The following is a 20,945-nucleotide window of genomic DNA, read 5'->3' on the forward strand; positions in this document are numbered from 1 at the left end:
GTGCAGAGTGCTGGCCAGCATGACTTGATAAATATTAGTGGAGGAATGCAGTGGTAGTAAACAGTTTTTTAGGAAGAAGTAATTAACTTTCATTAGAGAATGTTCTTTTTGTAGATGCTTGACTCCTGATGCAGAGGCACGTCCAGACATAGTGGAGGTCAGCTCACTGCTCTCTGATGTGATGATGAAATACCTGGATGTTTTATCTACCTCTCATCTCATGTTGGAGAAGAAACTGGATCGGGAGAGGAGACGAACCCAGAGGTACTTCATGGAGGCTAATCGAAATGCAGTAACCTATCACCATCAGCTTTCTGTTTTATCACAAGTAAGTACACGTATTAGGCTTTGTTTTTTCTTATTCTTTGCCATATCTGAGAAAATAAGGTACAACAAAGCAGAAAATAAATAAAAATGAAAATGGAACCTACATAAATATAGTTTTTAATTACAGATTGCTAAAAAAAGAACAGTGATGCTGATAAGGTGTTTATCAGTAAAACTCATGCTTTCTTACTGTGTGGTACAGTTCTGCAGAAATATTTCTTAAAATTCTTTCATTTGCTTCAGGCTGTGTTTTAAGCACTCTTGATGAATGACATCAGTATTTTATATAATGAACCAAACTTGTATATTATCTCAGAGAATTTACTTTAAAAAAACCCAAGGTGGTAAAAGCTCACTGAGAAAATAATTTTTATGGTAATTGTGAAGCAAAGTTAGAATTTACACAGCTACTCTTGTCTGTTCAGCTATTGTATCTCTCTTAGATTTCTTTCATCAGGGCTCAGTAGTTTGCACTGAAGAACTTCTGTGTAGGAAAATAATTTTCAGGAACACCTGGTCCTAAACTCATGGATGTTGGTTTGTGGTTTTTTTTTTTTTCTTTAATATGTTCTTTATCTTCACCTTCCTGGCCAAACGTAAGACTTGTAGAAATTGTTAATAATTTTTTTTCAGTAGATTTTTAGCCTATCACTCCAAGATGATTATTTGTATTATAGCTTTTTTTTCAATACAAAGGATGCCAAAAACTTCCAGAAAAACCTTAACAAACCACTGTAATTTGAAAGGTAAGAGGTACTGAGGTAAAAGAAAGATACAGAGTAGGATTTATAACTTAAAACAGTATAAGCAATTATTTTCCGTTGTTTTTTTGAATTTTCTTACCCTACACATTTGGAAGCTTGTTGTATGTCATTATATCTTGATATAGTTGTTCTGTCGCATAACTGTGATGAAACTTGAAAAAAAATGTGCTATGTATGGAAAGCTGCTTGATTTGGGATTTCAATGCAGTTATGCTGTCTTTGAGAGAAGATTGCCCTATCCAGACACTTGTAAGACAGGCTAGAACTAATAGTTTTACATTGAAGTCAGAGTACTTCTGTTTTGTATGAATACTTGGAAAATAACACCTATCTACAAAATGAGAAGGAAAATGCCTCTCTGTTTTGGGGGTTAATGGCTAATCTTCTCAAGGAAGGAATACTGTAATTCTAGTTCCACTCCAGTGGATATTTTATTATGTATATTAAAAGAAACAGGTACAAGAAGATCTGACAGATCCAGAACACTGCAGAAGCTGGGGGGAGTATGGCTCAGTAATGAGAAGTGGGAGACCTAATTGGGTGTCCTTGCTCTAAAAAAGATAGAATAAATCAGGCTAGGATCCTTCAAAATTTCAGAGGAGTGCTACAGGGCTTAGAAACAGAAGGACTGATGTTTCTTTGTTCCCAGTATTATAGGAAAATTGTATGAACTTGGAGGTTTTCTAATAAAGAGAATAATTATTCCTGAAAAGCTTGACTTTTGGAAAAAAGACAATATTCTAACTAAAAGTACTAGGAAGAATTTCAAGCAACTGTTCCTGAAATAAAAACTCTGTGAGGTATGGACAACCTAATTCATCTTAGTAAAGGCTCTGGTGATTCCACAGCCAAGTAATTTGTCATTTTTCTGTGGTGTTGGAGAATTCAGTGTTTCTGCCATGTAGTTCAACGTTTTGTTGAAGCCAGCTTTCTTATACTTTGTTTTCTCTCTACTAAAATGTACTTATGGCCTCCTTTTTCATCCCAGTTGTGTCATATTGTGAATTTTTCTGAAATAAAGAGCGTACTCTCTGTCCTGGTTTATGGAACTAAACAACAGAGATCTTTTGGAACCGGAGTGGAATCTGTTTTATAAGTAGTTTAAGACCAGTATGGAGGCTGATTAAGTAGGCAACTGAAAGGCAGGTCAGTAGTTGATGTTGGAGATGTGTAGTTACACTGTCTGGCAAGTATAGCATAAAATCCATGCTTGAAAATAATCCTAATAAAGACAATCATTATCAGCTCCCCACCATAAATTCTCATCTTTCCTTGTTTTCCATAGAAATTGTTTATGTAAGAACACAAGCAGATGTAGGGATGAAAGGTGTTTAATAAATTTAGTGTGTTCAGTTCTGAAAGTCAAAGGTTGCTGACGTAACACAGGGTATAGAGGACCCAAACAAGTAATCATAATTGTAGTAATTATCTCTCACATAGTACCTTTCATTTCAAGGTGGTCAATATTTTATTTTTGTGTTCTGGATAGGAAAGGGTAGAGAGGAAAAAGGTAGTTTGTGTAAGGTCGCCAAACAGACCAGTGGTGAAGTTGAGTTTTCTGTGTTCTAAGCTAAATCTGAGTCTCAAAACAGTAGTTGATTTAACTAATAATGAAAGTATCTTTCTAATATTTTCCTTTAAAGAGATGAGAAGGTAGCCAAATAATAATTTGATTGCTTTTTTGAGGTGTATAGATTTGAAAAACTTAGACATTATTTTGGCTGTTTGCAAAAAAGCTGAAAATAAGTCACTTTTATTACTTACTTTGGAAATATGTGTTTGATTACATGGCCATCATCCATTATTATTTAATTTACTGCATGTATCTTGAAGTGTTTTTAACTTAGAAATAATGCTTAGTAGCCCTTGATAAGCCAGTGTGTTCACATACTGTTTGACATACAAATAGAATAACATTTTTCTCATTGCCAGATTTTTAAATGTAAAATATCAATATACCTAAACCAATATAGAATGATGAAAATTGAGATCTGTCCTATATTTTCAATGTGGGAGAGAAAACTGTAAGCTTTATAGTCAGAGTCTGTCAGCTAAAAATATATACAAAAATGTGAGCCATTTGTACCTCCTGCTACTCTCAGAGAATATACTAAAAATGGGCAGACATGATAGGCTACCTGGCTGATCAGGATAACTTCCTTTTCTCAATTTCTGAAGTTCTGATCTGTGCATATGGCACACATATTCTGTCACATTCTTTCTCTATAGCTGTTTTTTGTAATACTGTGTTCTTCAAGAATTTAAGCTTATTTTAATTTTTGTATTAATAATGCCACTAGAATACACATTTTATTTTTAAATCCGTATATGCAAATCTATGTATTCAAATGAAGTTCCCAATTGTGCAGAGTAATGGGAGACTAAGATGCTTAGATAATGGAAAAGTAGGTACAACTTTTGGTTCTGAGTGCAGTGCGATCTATGGAGTGGCTCCACATCCAGTGTTTGTCAGGGCTAATAGGGTGTCAGAAGTCATTAACAGTGCTTGGTCTGAGCTGGTCCATTTAGGTCACAATTAGCTGAGTGTTTTGTCCTAATGTTCAAATGTACAAGAATGCTTATTAGCAAGGTTGTGCTCTGCATTTCTTTGTTTTCACACTTGAACTGGCAAGTCTTCCCCTAACCCAGCATGCTGAAGAGCATGGCATATAGACTTAAGGTGAGTTGTCTTCCATCTAGATAAGGTTTTTAGCTGCAGGTCAACACTGGCCCTCCCAGACCTAGATCTGCAGGTATCAAGGTATGCGCTTCTGGTGGACTAGGATGCTGCTGCTAGGAGACATACTCTGATGATTCTGCTTGCAGGCAGGTACAGCCTATCTAGAAGCCTGCCTGGCGCCATCTTGCAGAAGCAGTTCAACTATTTATTGGCTGGAAATAGTGAAAGAAGCAGTATAGCTGTTTTTAGACAGGACTACATCTGAACTAAAGAGCCTGGCCAAACCTGAAATGGCCGATTCAGTTTCCTGTCTTCATCTGTGGCATAAACCTTCATAATCCACCTGTAGAAAATTAAGAGTAGATTGCACTGTCTTTTCTAGATTGGTTTAGAAACATCAATAGTGTATCTGAAGGCTTAAGAAACATTAGGATTTCTTTGTATGTCTCTTCTATCACAAAGACCCTAATGTAAATGATTGTGAAGCATTTTGTAGGAATACCTGTAAATACAGAGCATGCTACTGCTCCCACTCTTCTTTATCCACAGGATTGGATTTTCTTTATCCCAACCTTTTTCTTCATCCACAGGGATGTGTGGCCAAAAGGGGAAGGGTTAAACCTCAAGGTTTAAGAATCCATACTTTTGTAACCACCCTGCAGGCTACTGGCAACTCTTGTAATTAAAAACAGCCATCAATTTCCTCAAGTTTTTAGAATAAATGAGGACAGGATCACAACTATCTGAAGGGCAAAGGAACACAAAATGATTTAACTGTGTTTTTACCAAGTCATTTCCCCCCATACACAAATTCTGTTCTGCACTGTTGGCAATTGTTGTGCTAATAATCATGTTAGTTTCTAAGCATCACCATGTGCATTACACAGTAGTGCTTAGTTAGCAATTAGATTTGAATTAATCTATTTTTTTTTGTTAACTCAGAAAAAGACATAAAGATTGGATTAATGTTAATTTTAATTTTCTTCTTCTGTGTGTTTGTATAAGTATTTTGCTCAATTCAGCCAATCAATGCATAAAAGATTTTTTTTTCTTAAAACAACTGTGTATGAATGCAGCAACTGTTTTTGTATTGGTTGAAGCAAAGAGTACGTTTAGTTTTAAAACACATAGAATGCAACAGGTTATTAATATTGCAGCAATATAGTACAAGCTTTATTAGGTTGTAATATTAAATTCCTATTTTTATTAAAATTTATTATTAAAAAGTTAATAAAATTTTATAAACATTTTGGGTGATAGTTCCTGTCTATGCACTGCTGCATACAATTCCTATTGATTTGGAAATGAGTGAGGACTCAGGAATGTCATGAAACCTTAGCATTCCACAAATTGTTTTCATCTCCTACCTTTCACTCCATTGATTTTGTTCTGATACCATTCTGTTTTGGCATTTATGTAGCAGGTTCTGGAATTAAAGTTTAAATGTTAGAAGTTAGAGCTGGTGTGATAAGAAGAAAGTAACCTTTTTACATTTATACTATTTATGTTTGGAGAATAAAATAATTATGCAAAAACTGTTTTGCAGGTATAATTTTTTTAAGAGTTGCTGAATGTAGAAAATAGTCAAGTTACTACCTATGAAAATGTATGATCAAACTATTAAGGACAAACCCATAATATGTTTAATTCAGCTTCAATTTGTTAGTGCATCAAAGTACTTTAATAGAATTACAGAATATAAGGCTGGTAGAGTTGTCAGAGATTATCTTGTCCATCTTCAAGCATTAGAGCTACCTGTCACTCCTGACAGGTATTCGACCAGTAATAAAAATGTCAAGTGATAGAAAGTCTCTCCCAAGGCAAACTATGCCGAATTAGGGAACAGTTTGGAAGCAGCAGAAATGCAAAAAAGTGTCTTTACAGTCAGCAATCACATGTCTAAATGAGTCTTTCTTTTTCCATCTGAAGATACATCTGGAAAACCACGAGGATGCCTGAAGTGCTGTCAGAAGATAATTGGAAATCCTGGGCATACCCATAGCACATATACACTGTGCTATATGCTGTATCTGCAGTTAGTCTGATGCTTTCAGAAAATGTTGGTCTTGTTTTGTATGCTTGATGGAGTAGATGTGTTGTGTGTCTTGTTTCCAGGAGATATTCAATAGACGTATGCATGTGCACATATAAGATGTATATTACACTTGAAATTTTCAGACCCACTCTTAAGTGTTATTTAAGTGCTCTGAGAGCACTAAGTCCAGAATATCCCCAGAACACTGCATTTACTAAGCACATTCAAGCCTGTTACATACTGTATGAACACTTACTTCTCTTTGCAGGATCCCAGATAGATGCAATAGTTGAACACTTAATTACTGTTAGGTGGTCTTAAAATCTAACCTAAATTTTATTTGTTGCAGTTTAAGCTGCTTTCTTTTTGTCCTGCCCACAGTAGAAATATGTAAGAGTTATTTCTTTTATATGTTCTATCTTCACTCTGTGATTTTTTTCTTTGGACTGAATAATCGAATTCCATCAGTCTTACTTTGTAAGTTGTGTTTTGTAGACCTCTGATTATTCTCATTTCTCTCCTTTGCTGTCTCTCCACATTTTTTAAGTGTAGTGTTCAAAACTGGACTCAATTACTCCAACTGAGAACCTTCCTGGTACCAAGTAGAAAGATTACACAGTTCTTGGGGATGATTCTCTTCTTTATACATCCTAGTGTGATGTTTACCTTTTCATAACAGCAGGGTATTGATGAGTTGTGTTCTGTTGCTGCTCCACCAAAATCTCCATATCTTTTCCTGCAGAGCTGCTGTCAGACCAGTCCTTCCCCAATCTGTGCATTTGTACAGTTGTTTCTCCCTGGTCATAGAATTTTGCATTCTCCCTGTTTAAACTTCATTAGTTCTTTTAGTTTCTCCAGTTTCTCAAAACTTTCTTTGACACCTGTTGTCACTTGCATTGCCACAACTCTGTGTATGATGTATATGCTGTAATGTGATATATGATGTGAAAGTATCGCTGTCTAGGCACATTTAATAGACGTTCTATGTATCCCATTATGCAGATTGCCATTGTAATTCAGTGACAACATTGAATGGTTTTGGAACAAGGTCAGAAGTGATCCTGAAAAAATTGTCCTCACTACCCATTTTCAGTTTAACAAACACTGAAAGTGGTTACCAAGTTGAGTACAATTTTTTATGGTCAATTATACAGCCAACTGATCATGATTTGTTCTAGGTCACACTTCCCTAGCTTTCTTGTAAGATGTCATGAGAAACATTGTCAAAAGCATTACTAAAACAATTATAAATAACATCTACTTCTTGTTCCTAATGCACAAGAGCTGTTATTTTGTTACAGAAAGAAATATGTTGTTTTAGTATGGTTTTTTCCCCTGACAATTTCATGTTAGCTGTTACTCATTTTATTGCCATCTTCTAGTTTTTTACAAATAGTTTAATAGTGGAAGTAGTTGGGGTTTTTTTTCTTGAATTAGAAATTCAATTGACTAGTATAATGCTGTAATTACTTGTCTCTAATAAAGAAGATTAATTAAACACTGTTTGCAAATGCCACTAGAGAGCTCTATATTTCACGAAGACAGAAAAGTTAATTCGTCTGGACAGCAATGTGGCAAAACAGAGCTAAACAAAAGATCAATATCTTTATGTTAGTTAAACCTACCTTTTTTTTTTCTTTTCTTTTGACAGTGTTAATTTAAATTTATAAAAGATTAGATTCCTATTGGAAGTTGAAAAGACCAATTCAAGTTTCATTTCTCCAAAAATAAAGTATATCTGATTTTACAGTGGTGATGGTGACCAGTGAAGAGAGAGATGGTGCAAGTATACAGGATATGGATGAAGAATCTCAGTTTGTAGATGGAGGTTTTTCTTTATGACTAGGACACAAATTTCAAGTGTTTCCACAGATGCTTTTGCTCAGTCATAAAAAAAGATGAATCCTGGAAAAAAATTTTAATTGGTTCATAATTTGAATATTTTTTGCACAGGGACTCTTTTCCCCTTAGATTTCCTTTAGAACTGTGTGTGTTTATACTAGAAGGCAGAGTTTGTTTTAACAAAGGTGGTTTATTATGAAAATGTGAAAATAAACTGGATCAACTGACAAAGCCTCCAGAAAGATTTGTAAAATACTGGAGTCTAGAATAAAGCATAGGTATGAGCACAGTTCAAATTAATATATATCAACCTAACTAATGTTTCAATGTTTGTGATGTTTTGAATATTCCACTGTTTCACAGATTTCTTCAAAAGATAAATAACTCTTTCTGCTTGTCTGAAAGAAATCTTTCCGAGACACTGAGACCTATGGAAATGGTTGTTTCAAGGTGTTGGAGAATACTTTCTTCATGCTCTTCTCACAAAATTATGTTCTTTATATCCTTATGGTCCTACTCCAATGCTGAGCAGAAATGGCATTGAACTCAAATCCCAGCCTCCTCCAGTCAGGGTACTTTTGTCCTTCTAAATCAGTCAGGTGTCCTACTCATAAGAGAAACAACTGTATATCTCACTTTTGAAAATTATTAGCTATTGTATAGGTAGGACAAAATATATCACAGTAAATTTATTTATTACTCTCAGACTAGTAATGAAATACTGTAGTGCTCTATGTTTAGATATTATGTAAATGGACCAGATTTTACGTATAGGCAGGTTATAATTTTACAATTTATGTAACTGCTTTAAGGCTTTAGGATACACTTCACTGATCTCTCAATAGTTTCTGTATAGCAGGTCTGACAATTATTTTTATAATGAGGTCTACAGAATTCAGTTCATGCATTTCAAACAGGTTTCCTTTCTTGATGTGGCAGTTACATCTGACACCGAGTGGTAACAGCAGTCTTTTTGATCTTTTTTTTTCCCCTTAGCTCCACCTGATTTACAAGTTATTGTTAACAGTTAGTCATCTGAGTGTGAGGTTCAGTATTGGCAATGTTGAAAGGAGATTTAAGTTTGAAATGTCCATGCAGTTTGACCCTTCTCTCTCTTTACTTTGTTTTCTTTGATGCAGAGCACGTGAATTGGTTCTCTTCAGAAACTGTGCACTGACTGTTCAGGGCACAATAAAACATGCTCATATGCCATGACTAGACTGCTCTCTTTAAGTGAGTTTGAGAGTCATTGTTAGTGGTTGCCATGCTGTGCTACACTGCCGTCACTGCTATTGTGGCATTTTGGATGTAAACTCAGTCCGGTACTCAAGTATAAAATTATCTTTTCCCACCCAAATTTAAAGAGAAAAGCTTGACAAGCCATCTCTTACAAGTTAAGTTATGGTTTTGGGAGTAGAACAAAAGATGGGGAAGTAATTGAAGCAGACCATTGCCCAGGCAGTGGTATAGTCGGTGCTCAGGGGTGCAGTTAGGTTTCTGAAGGAGGAAAGGTTTCTAATGCATCCATTCTGCTGTGTCCCAGTAAGGTCAAAATACTTCATGGGAAAAACTTTGGAAGAACGTTGTCTTAGATACAAGCCAAAATGTCTTTGGCACACTTGGTAAGAATATAAGTATTTAGGAATGTATTGTCTCCTGAAATTACTTTAGTATTAAAGATGCTCATTCGTTTAATCTGATATATTTATATGAATTATCTTCTGTTCTCCTTTATCACACTTTGCTCTGAAAAGATAGAGTAAAAAGAAGCATCAATTTATTTACACACAACAGAAATAATATGAGAAGACTTGGAACAATATATGAAGAGATCATAAAAACAGTCTGCCTTCAAAACATGTTGCATTAAAACAGAGGCAATAGCAGGGATCAGGGATCTCTATTCTGTCCAGAAAAGCTATAAACATTGACAGCAGCAGAGGCAGAATTTTATACTCATTAAAGAACCCTGTCCTACAGACAAGAATCAGCACTTAAATGTTACAGGCAAATAATTTATATTCCATGGGTTTGGTTTTTTTTCTTAGCTCTGCTTTGATAATGCCAGTCAGCCTTGGGGAGTCTCTCTGGCATCACATCATATCAAGTTCACTTCATATTTTACCACCATCTTGACTATTGTGCAGGTTTTTCATTGCCCAGAACTGGTCTGCTGTTTATTATCTGAGGAAGAGACTGTTCCTTAGAACAGTCTGGAATAACTTCCAGACTGTTACTCTGGAAAAGAGTAAATCTCCCATTGCTTGTATCTGGAAATCTACTATCTTTGTCCAGTCTTTTATTTTTTTGTGTTGTTCAGTATTTCTTTCTGGTCTGGAATTTGTTTAATTTTTTTTCACTTTCAGTGCTTGTTATAAAAAGACCTTCATCAAGACCAAAAATGCCTTTTATGTGAAGGCTAGAAATAATTTGTTTGCATTAAGAGTTTGAAAGTTTTTCTCTAAATTTAGAATCAGTGGCTGAACCAGGTACCATGTAGTCCTGGACTAACAGCTAAGTGGGAACAAAAAGTTCATTTTTATGTGCATGTATACACAAGTGACACTTCTGTTTGCAGCTTTTCTAATGAGTGCTGGATAAAGACAATATGTATCATTTCCTTTATGTTCTTTGTTGTCAGAAAAATTACGAGAAGTTGAGTCTTCATAGCAGCAGCAGTGGAGCAGCCAGCTGCAAAAGTGAATTTTTAGAAAATACTGACCTCCCAGCTGAAAGCTGTCAATCTGCATGTGGAAAAGATGAGGAAAGAACATACGAAGAAATACTGGTAGAGGATCACAACAGTTTAGAGAACTCTGAGAAAGGTAGTCATTAGCAAAAGAAGCATCAGGAGTACTATTATGCTGGTCAGAGGTGGGTTAAAAGCTTCTTTGCTTTCATTTTTATGTGCAGATATGTTCTCTGAATTAGATGATGAGCTGGGCGTATTGGACAACTCGAGCAGCTCCAGTTCAAGTCATTTGAAAGAGTCTGCTATTGGTAAGGTTCCTTAAGAATGAAGTGTACACTACTTTCTAACAGCAAAGTAGATTTTTATTCCAAAATATTACGGTATTTCATGATTTGTTGCAAGTTCACTATCTGTTGTGGGTCCTAAGGAAAGAAAAATAAAATGACTGTGCCTCGGTGGCAGCCATTTCCAGTATAATCACATCGTCTTTGTGTAGCTTGTCCCCATATTTTGCAGTAATGGCTATGAAAGCTGGACTATTATCGAGCAACCTGACAACAAAGGTTTTTTAAAATTTTTAAAATTTTTAAATTTTTAAATTTGAAGCATAAGATAACTCGTTGATAATAAACAGATGGAAGAGAGTGTGAAAACTTTTGTCTCAGTAATAATAATGCTGTGCATATGAATAAATGGAGTGCCCTGTTAGAGGATGTAAAAAAGGAAGTTGAAAGAGGCAAGCTTTACCTGTCTACATGCATTGACTGAGTGGAATTGCAGGAATGCTTAATGATTAGATTCAAATTAGGAAGGGATTATGTGACAAAACACAGCATTAATTCTGCCTGTAGTTATTTGTGGTAGTCAGATAGGACAGCACCAGCTGTGTTGGGTGTTATCTTAAGTAATATTTTTTTTATTATATTCTAATATATGAAAATTTTTTTAAAAAAAAGTGAAACATCTCTAACCACTGTGAGCTACCTGCTAAATTATGATCTACCTATTAAATGGGATGGGATTCTGATTAGAGAAAATCAAAGAGCATTGTATACTAGAAAAAAAAAAGATTGGTATTAGAGCTGAGCAAAATTTGAGATTTTCATTCAGCCCATGAAGTGCTGACAGAAAATCTGTGGGTGATTTAAACTGTATTTCTAAAAGGTGAGGGGAATGTAGCGGTCTGAAGATTAATAAATGTTATTGTTGCAAGGTCCAAGGCTTCAAAAAACGTAGAATAACATTACTTTATCTATTTGTAGTCCTATTACTAGCTGGATTTCCTTCAGATTTTTGCCCAGGTACTGAAGAAATATGACTGCTTTTAATTGAAATGTTTAGCCATTAGTGTAGGGAAAATAAATGATTTGATAATTCTACTTAAAATCCATTAATAGGATTTGCTAATTGTAACTGGATAGCCTGCCATTCTAAAGGCTGGAGGAGCTGTGGCTAACCAGCCCTGAGTTTATTATCAAAGTTTTCTTTAAAAAATAAATCAAAGGGAAAGAAAGTGCTTTTTCTTTGTTATTTTCTTGTGCTGAGAGAGTAACAAGAGAAGGTTACGGGGTACAGGGAAGCCTAGTCTGGCTGTGGGAGGGGGCTGCGTAGAAGGAGGCCCTTGAGGAAAAGCAGCCTGCAGAGGCAATGTTCTATTTTGGTGTTTATACTGAAGAATACCACATTGGGCATCTCCCAGAAGTGTAATTCTTTGTGGGCTAGTTCAGCATTGTACACAGACATTTGAAATCTTTGTGTAGTTTGTAACTTGCCATACCTGAAGCATTATTGGTAATGATTTCCGTGTTAATTTTTCTTTGTTAACATTTGGACATTAACAAAACATCAACTTTTTCTAATATTTAAATACTTTTGTGCCAGGTTTCCATTGATTTAATGAAATACTCTGAGTGGAAGGATCCAGTCAGTTCCTATTAATCCCAGTAACTTTAATCAACATTTCTGGAAGTCATTGTCCATTTTCTTCCCAGCATAGAGTTTAATTTTTCTACAGATACTTCAGGACTACTTTTTCAGAAAAATAATTCTGTGGTCATATGTTCTTAGATCACCTGTAGTTTCCACTTAATGTTAGCTTTGTAGATCAGTTGTAATAAACGCTGACAAATTTTTCTTCTTTTCAGGGAAAAAAAAAAAGATAGCTTTTAAAAAATTTTTATAAATTCAGGGTACTTGGGTATTGCTTGGGATATGCTGCATTCATTGCTACTAAGTGGCTAACAGCATTTGAATTATCAGCCATGGTTTTGTCAAGCGGGTCAGCATTACAGGGGAAAATGTGACCAACTTTCATCTAGCTAACTTGCAAACTTCTAACATGAAAATGTGACTTTCAGTTATGGGTATATTGATCAGGGTCTTGAAAGGGTTTGTCTAATCATGCTGCCATCACACCACTTTCAGAGAAAACATGATCTGCAAATGTAGAAAAATATTGCTTTAATTTAAAACTGGGGTGGTATTTTGTAAAAAGGCATGATATGCCGAGTTGTTCAGTGGCACAGAAGCTGGTATGCATGTGAGTGACAGTGTAATAGCAGTTAGCTTTTTTTATAGTCTACTAATTGTCATAATATTTTTAATAATTTTACATACCCTGTGCTTTTCAGTTATCCTTTAAGAAAAGGATTATTGTTCTTAGTCTAGACAATGTAGTTCTACAAGACTAGCTCCTTTAACACCTCCTAAGATTGCCAAATGCAGGGTATGCAGGTTCTGGAATAGTTGTTCATGGTACTTGAAATGATTAATCCTACAGGAGCAAGATTCTGCACATTTCAGAAGCATAGAGGCAGTAGTATATGCTAGGAGTCAAGAAAAAAAGGAGAGTTTATCATCTCTGGAAGAAAGGGCGGGCAACTTAGGAGGAGTACAGGGATCTTGTTAGGTCATACAGAGACGAAATTAGAAAGGCAAAAGCTCAGCTAGAACTAAATCTGGCCACTATTGTAAGGGACAACAAAAAATGTTTTTACAAATATGTTAACAGTAAAAGGAATCCCAAGGAGAATATCTATCCTTTAATGGATATAGGAGGGAATGTTGCCACCAGAGATGAGGAAAAGGCTGAGGTACTTCATGCCTTATTTGCCTCAGTCTTTAATAGGGAGACCTCTTAGTTATCCTCAGGGTAGTCCACCCCATGAGCTGGGAGGTGAGGATGAAGAGCAGAATATACCCCCCTGTCGTGGTTTCAGCCCGGCCGGTAACAAAGGACCACGCAGCTGCTCGCTCACTCCTCCGCCCCCCTCCGGTGGGATGGGGAGGAGACGGAGGAGGGAAAAAAGAAAAAGAGACTGGAACCTCGAGGGTTGAGATGAAGGCAGTTTACTGGGACAAACACAAAAAGATTACAACAACAACAACGGCACTAATGAAAAAGTATACAAAAAGAGTGATGCACAGTGCAACTGCTCACCACCCGGGACCCGACGCTCTGCCACTTCCCCCACCGAAAACAGAGACCACCCCCCGGCCTGCTCCCCATTTCTATACTGAGCATGATGGCACATGGTATGGAATAGCTCCTTGGCTAGTTCAGGTCAGCTGCCCCGGCTATGCCCCCACCTCCCAGGTTCCTGTAAAAATTAACTCTATCCCAGCTGAACCCAGGACACTCCCTTAATCTAGGAGGAAATACTTAGTGACCTACTACTCCATCTGGACACTCACAAATGTATGGGACTAGACGAGATCCATCCAAGAGTACTGAGGGAACTGGCGGAGGTGCTTGCCAAGCCACTCTCCATCATCTATCAGCGATCCTGGTCAACAGGGGAGGTTCCAGAGGACTGGAGGCTTGCCAATGTGACTCCCATTTACAAGAAGGGTCGGAGGGAGGATCCAGGGGACTACGGGCCTGTCAGCCTGACCTTGGTACTGGGGAAGATTGTGGAACATTTTGTCTTCAGAGCACTCACACAGCAAGTCCAGGACAAGCAGGGGATCAGGCCCAGCCAGCATGGGTTCATGAAAGGAAGGTCCTGCTTGACCAACCTGATCTCCTTCTATGACCAGGTGATGTTGTCTACCTTGACTTCAGCAAGGCCTTTGACACTGTCTCTCATGGCATACTCCTTGAGAAGCTGGTGGCTCATGGCTTGGACAAGTGTACTCTTTGCTGGGTGAAAAACTGCCTGGATGGACAAGCCCAGAGGGTTGTGGTGAATGGAGTTAAATCCAGTTGGGGGCAGGTCACAAGTGGTGTTCCCCAGGGCTCAGTACTGGGCCCTGTTCTGTTTAATATCTTTATCAATGATTTGGACCAGGGAACTGAGTGCACCCTCAGCAAGTTTGTGGGTGACACCAAGTTGGGAGGCAGGGTTGATCTGCTCGAGGGTAGGAAGGCTCTACAGAGGGATCTGGACAGGCTGGATTGATGGGCTGAGGCCAATCGTATAAAGTTCAACAAGACCAAGTGCCAGGCCCTGCACTTGGGTCACAGCAACCCCCATGCAGCGCTACAGGCTTGGGGAAGAGCAGCTGGAAAGCTGCCTGGTGGAAAAAGACCTGGGGGTGCTGGTTGACATATGAGCCAGCAGTGTGCCCAGGTGGCCAAGAAGGCCAACAGCATCCTGGCCTGCAGTAGAAATAGTGTGGCCAGCAGGAGCAAGGAAGTGATTGTTCCCTTGTATTCGGCACTGGTGAGGCTGCACCTTGAGTATTGTGTTCAGTTTTGGGCCCCTCACTACAGAGAAGATATTCAGGTGCTGGAGCGTGTCTAGAGAAGGGCAGCGAAGTTGGTGAGGGGCCTGGAGCACAAGTCTGATGAGGACCGGTTGAGGGAACTGGGGTTGTTTAGTCTGGAGAAAAGGAGGCTGAGGGGAGACCTTATCACTCTCTACAACTACCTGAAAGGAGGTTGTAGTGAGGTGGGCGTCAGTCTCTTCTGTCAGGTGGCTGCAGATAGGATGAGAGGAAACGGCCTCAAGTTGCGGCCAGGGAGGTTTAGATTGGATATTAGGAAAAATTTGTTTACTGAGAGGGTTGTCAGACATTGGAACAGGCTGCCTAGGGAAATGGTTGAGTCACCATCCCTGGAGGCATTAAAAAAGTGCATAGACAAGGTACTCCAGAACATGGTTTAGTGGGCATGGATGATGGTTGGACTCGATGATCTTGAAGGTCTTTTCCAACCTAAATGATTCTGTGATTCTAGTGAGATATGCAGGGTTTTTTCTCTGAAGTCCTTATAATTTAAAATGATAAAGATTGACAGAGGATAGGGACATGTCGAGTCAAAAGGAAAGAGGAGTGATGGGATGATAACAGCTTATTAGTTGCATTTTTTTCTCGTTTTAAAATTAAGAAGTTTCCCAACTTTACCTTAGCTTAGTCACATTTAAAGGGTTTTTCCTTGATTTTGATTTACAGTGTAACTGTACCTGCATTTCTGCTGGTAAAACCAAATAGCAGGAAAATATGTGGTATCTCTTAATGTATAGTAGTCCAGTAGAGCTAGTATGTCAGTTGTGTGAGAGAGAGTTTAAAAGTTTACTCTGTGCCTGGGAACACTTTTTGGAAAATTTGTTTCCTTTAATCGTGTTCATTTACACTGCAATCAAAACAATGTCCTCAATACATTGGAATACTAGTTCTGTGTACAATATGCTATTAGAAAACCCTGGTCTCTAGGGTTTTATGTACTTGCCCTCTGACCTTCCTCACAATAAAAAGGTAAGCATACAATAGATCCCTTTCAGAATTGCTTGGCTACTAGCTTTTATAAGGCTAAGAAATCTCAATGCACAGTCCTCTTGTTGTGCTGTATCTTGCCTAGGAGTTTTTCTGTTACCTCATAATTTTAATATGTTTCCAGTATTTGGAGGAATCTCTGAACTTATCTAACTTGTGACCAACAAGCAAAGATGTTGAGATTCAGGACTCTTTTCCTTGCTAAAATTTCTGCAATGCAATAGTATTCAGCTACTGTGTAATGAAGAGACCACAGACCTGCCAGAAGAATATTCTAGTGATGTAACTCTAGAAGGGTGACCTGTATCTTTGAGCTTTTAGAAAAATGACTTGTTTACACAGTGCCAGGACTTGAGTCTTGTGCAGCTAATGCTCAAAGCAATCAAAAGTATCCAGCTGAATAACTGGGGGTTTCTAGAACTAGGATACTCTCAAAATAGGAACTTTGCCTGTTGTATGTTGCAAATGATTGGGCTCCGAGTTTAGGTCACCACTTAGCTCCAGATTCAACTATTTTTGAGGATAACAACACACACAGCAGGAAATTAATACCCATTCAGTAATGTCACTTGTCTGGAGCTAGTAGTGATTTTCATTCAAAATTTGGGCTTAATTGCAGGCAGCTACCCTACATCTTGCAAGTTCTGTGATCACAGAGCTTTTTTTTTTTTTTTTTTAAATTGAGAGCAGTTGTATTCTTTGGTGGATTTGATGATTTGAGAAGATATTTTTTCTTTACATAAGACATTTAGATAGTTTGGTAAGTCTTAGGGGTAAGGTTGTCTCACATCTGCTATATGTGGTCCTTTAGATTGTGAGGGGAAAGCTTGGGAAATTTGTTGAAAATTATTATTGCATCAAGAAACCTATAATTTACACAATGGGCTGTCTGTGAAGAATTTTGGAGATCTTACAGTGTTTTGTAGGCTTGTTTTTCCCAATTTGACTTCATCTAAATTCAGATTTCTCTTGAGACCTCAGGCTAATGGGACTTTGTTGAAGACATGAGCTAGAAGATCTGCCAAGACCTGGTTTTCCTGTATGATGCTTGGGTTAAGCTTAAAGTGTGTTTATGGCAACTTCTGTTGCTGTACATGTAGCCACTGCTAGTGAGCTAAAAATTCAGTTTGCTCTGCAAAACAACTGAATTAACATGGTTGGGACTGTCCATTCTAGTGTACAGTGATTTAAAGGGCAGCTTACTAAGCATATTTTGTATAAATAAAGGTAGTTTGACCTTTCTCCTGAAAAGATCATTAAGCTGTTGTTCAAAAAACCACTTCCATTGCTTACATTTCATTCAAGGAGATTTATTGATGTTTTCTTCCAATACAAAATCTTGATTCAATTTTTGTATCAGTGTGATCAAACTTGAAAGGGTTTTCAGAGGTTTTTTTTAAGATACCAGTGAAGTGAAAGTGAAAGCCGAAGCAAAAATTACTATCTTCCCAGGTTTTTCTGATCTTGTATCATGTTGTAAGCTCTTTTCTTGAAATTATGTGGTTAGTTGCCTGCAAGAGAAAAACACTAAACTGGATATTAGAATGCATTTGTAAGATTATGCACTGATGTCAATGCATGTTATCAAGTTAAAACCTTAGAAGTTGCTTTAATTACATCAGCTATTAGAGACCAAAGTAGCAGTTGGAAAAAATGCCTCATGTGGTATATATTTTTTAAAAATTTTTTAATGTCCTTAAGGACTCTTCATAGAGCTATTCAGAATAGGGAGGCTGATGAGAATCAATAGCTTTGGCTTTTGTGTGTCTTTCACTTTCCAACATGGGTGGCCACAAAACAGGAAAGAGATGGAGGATTTATTTTTCATTTTCTTTAAGATCATCTTGAACTGAGAAGTTCCCTCTTGCAAGGCATTTGAAGAAAACATATGTTGCTTTGCTCTTCCCATCCATGTCAAAGGAGTAACCATGCCATGGTAAAAGGAAATATGGTCCGTGTAACACCCTGGGCTGAACATCAGTATGCACTATGTGCTCCGTGACTTATGTTAGTTAACTTTCCTAAACATCTATGTTTCTTACTCCCTGTCTGGCTTTGTATGATTAGCATAACTCTTGCACAAAAGACTAAGGGTTATAACTAAAGTCATTAGTTGTCCTGGTTTCGGCTGGGAGAGAGTTAATTTTCTTCCTAGTAGCTGGTATAGTGATATGTTTTAGATTTAGTATGAGAAGAATGTTTGTAACACACTGATATTTTCAGTTGTTGCTAAGTAATGTTTATACTTAAGCCAAGGATCTTTCAGCTTCTCATGCCCAGCCAGCAAGAAGGCTGGAGGGGCACAAGAAGTTGGGAGGGGATGCAGCCAGGGCACCTGACCCAAACTGGCCAAAGGAATATTCCGTACCATGTGACATCACGCCCAATATATAAACTAGCGGGAGTGGGGCTGGAGGGGGGATCATTGCTTGGGAACTAATTGGGCATCACTCGGCAAGTGGTGAGCAATTGCATTGTGCATCACTTGCTTTGTACATTCCAATCCTTATATTATTATTGTCATTTTGTTGTTATTATTATCTTTATTAGTTTTTTCCTTTCTGTTCTATTAAACTGTTCTTATCTTAACCCATGAGTTTTACCTTTTTCCTTCCAATTCTCTCCCCCATCCCACTGAGTGTAGGGGAAGTGAGTGAGCAGCTGCGTGGTACTTAGTTGCTGGCTGGGGTTAAACCATGATATTAGTGCTCAGTGAGTTTGCGTATACACACATGAATGTGTTGGTTACAATGATTTTTATATGTCTGAGTCTCCTCATGCTGTTATTGAAGAAATTATTCCAATATGTTTCATAGTGCCTAACATAGAGACTCCTCTTTCATTTGTAGCTGCTCAGTGGGTCTCTAACATAATAAGCAATAAAAATGGGGCTGAAGGGTGTTGGCTGTTGTTTAGTAATGTTCTGCATCATGATTTCTGGTTTTGTTTTGTTTTGTTTTTTAGCATTAATAAGTATTTTTCTAACTTTAGCATATGAATCAGAAAATACTGCATCTCTGCCATGTACAGTGAGTGGCAAGACAGACTCTTTGGTGTGAAATATCATGCAGTTGTAAATACACTCATAAACTGGCAGATTAGCAAGTCAAATATGGTGAGTCATCAAACCGATCAAGCAAATTTGGATATGAGCCCTTTACTGATAGACTATTTACTTGAAACAGCCAAAGGGTATAGTATTTCAAATCCAATTTGGTATATGAAAACTTGGAAAGGGGAGCTGGTTTTAAAATTCTAGCAAACAGCTGTGTTCAAACTTAGCTTTCTAACCAAGTGGCTTCTGTTAGAGATTTTCTTGCATATATTCTCATAATGTATTATAGTCTTTGTTATAACAGAGTGTCTGATGTTGTAACTCAAAATCCTTACCCCAAGTAACATTATTCAGGTTCAGTCAGAGCTTCTACTTTTGTATTTGTGTTATTGTGTCTGCATCCTAAGCAGGTAAAATATCTGTTTCTTGATTAGGCACAGTCATAAAAGGCTGCCTTTACTTTCTAGACAGTGGACACTGTATTTTCCTATCTATTTTCCTGCCTTGGTGTTAAAGTTAATTGAGTATCTTTGCTTCTGTAAGGGCCTAGTTTAATTGCTATTACGTAAATCAGCTGTTCTTACTAAACTCTCTTTTGGACTAACTACTACAGAGTTGTAATATCTGTTTTGCTAAGCAAAGCATTAGCACCAAATAAAATACTGTTTCTTTTTCTTTCGTTCTCTGTCTGTCTGTGTGTCTTCTTTTTAGGGAGACAGATTTGGCCTAAAGATGTATAATTTCTTTTGGTTTTAAAGTGGATTCTGTGTGACAGATGCAAGCCTCCTTCAGGATTTTTTCTTTTTTCTAAATTCAGAGGATCTCAGAAAAGTAGGAAAAATAGGGGCACTATATTTCAGAGCATGACAGAAAGTATATTTCAATACAAAGAAAACATTTAAGATTCTCAGAAATGTGTTTGCTCTCTGAAAGTCCTATACTGTTGTTCTAGAACTAATGTAACTGCTGTAACAAGACCAACAATGGGAAAACTAGTGTAAATTTTGCACAAAATCTTTTTGTCCTTAGCTACTCTGAGTGACTAGGTGCCTCTGTTCTTGTTTTATGGTAGTGCTTGTGATGTTACTAGCGTGGAAAAAACATCTCATGTAGACAAAGATGCAGGGAATTATATTAAAAGGCATTAATTGTACGGGAAAATTGTAGAATTTCCTAATCTTACTACTCAGACCTTCTATTAGCTGAAATATCTTTTGATTTAAACATACATTTACTCAAAATGAGATAGCATTTGTAGGCGAGAGTGGTCTCATGTCAAAATTACCATCAAAGGAGGTTTTACAGGAATGTTTTAAAACAAATGCTTAAGACAAATACTTGCTTTAAGATGATGCTTTCTAAGTGCATAAATAATAAATATCACCAAACATTACCTCTCCCTCTTCACATTTTTTGGCACTGTGCAATAAATGACATAAACGTTTGGGTTCAGTTTTATTGCTGATTAGAGGTTTGACCAATATCTGGTCATACCAATGACTTCAAGGCCTTGAAGTCAGTGGGATTATTTAATAAGTAAGGTATTCCATATGTAGTAGTTTGAATAGTTAGCTAATAGAATGGTGGCAATAAAACTCTGGTAGAACAAGGTTTAGACAACCAATCAAAGGTCCTCTGAGAAAGTGGGTAAATATTCTAGCTTTTTATCCAGACTAGAGACAATGCTGTGGCTACAGTGGTAGCAGTAACTGTAGTAATTTAATGCAAATCCAGATACATCTTCTGTGGACATCTAGTCAGCATGCGTTGTTAGTTTCTCTGAAATTTATTAAAATACTATTCAGGGCTGAGATTTTAGTTATGATGCAAGCAAA

The 20,945-nt window shown here is 37.2% G+C and overlaps 1 protein-coding gene across 1 annotated transcript in view; it reads left to right on the forward strand.

Moving 5' to 3' along the window:
- Positions 1–20,945, forward strand: part of NEK10 (NIMA related kinase 10) — a 116,827-nt gene that overhangs the window by 67,492 nt on the left and 28,390 nt on the right. The window contains exons 26-28 of the mRNA XM_049798682.1: positions 115–328; positions 10,290–10,473; positions 10,562–10,648. Coding sequence (XP_049654639.1) covers positions 115–328; positions 10,290–10,473; positions 10,562–10,648 — 485 coding nt within the window. The remainder of the gene's footprint in view (positions 1–114; positions 329–10,289; positions 10,474–10,561; positions 10,649–20,945) is intronic.

The sequence above is a fragment of the Accipiter gentilis genome, chromosome 4 (genome assembly GCF_929443795.1).
Source record: "Accipiter gentilis chromosome 4, bAccGen1.1, whole genome shotgun sequence".
Classification (NCBI taxonomy): Eukaryota; Metazoa; Chordata; class Aves; order Accipitriformes; family Accipitridae; genus Astur; species Astur gentilis.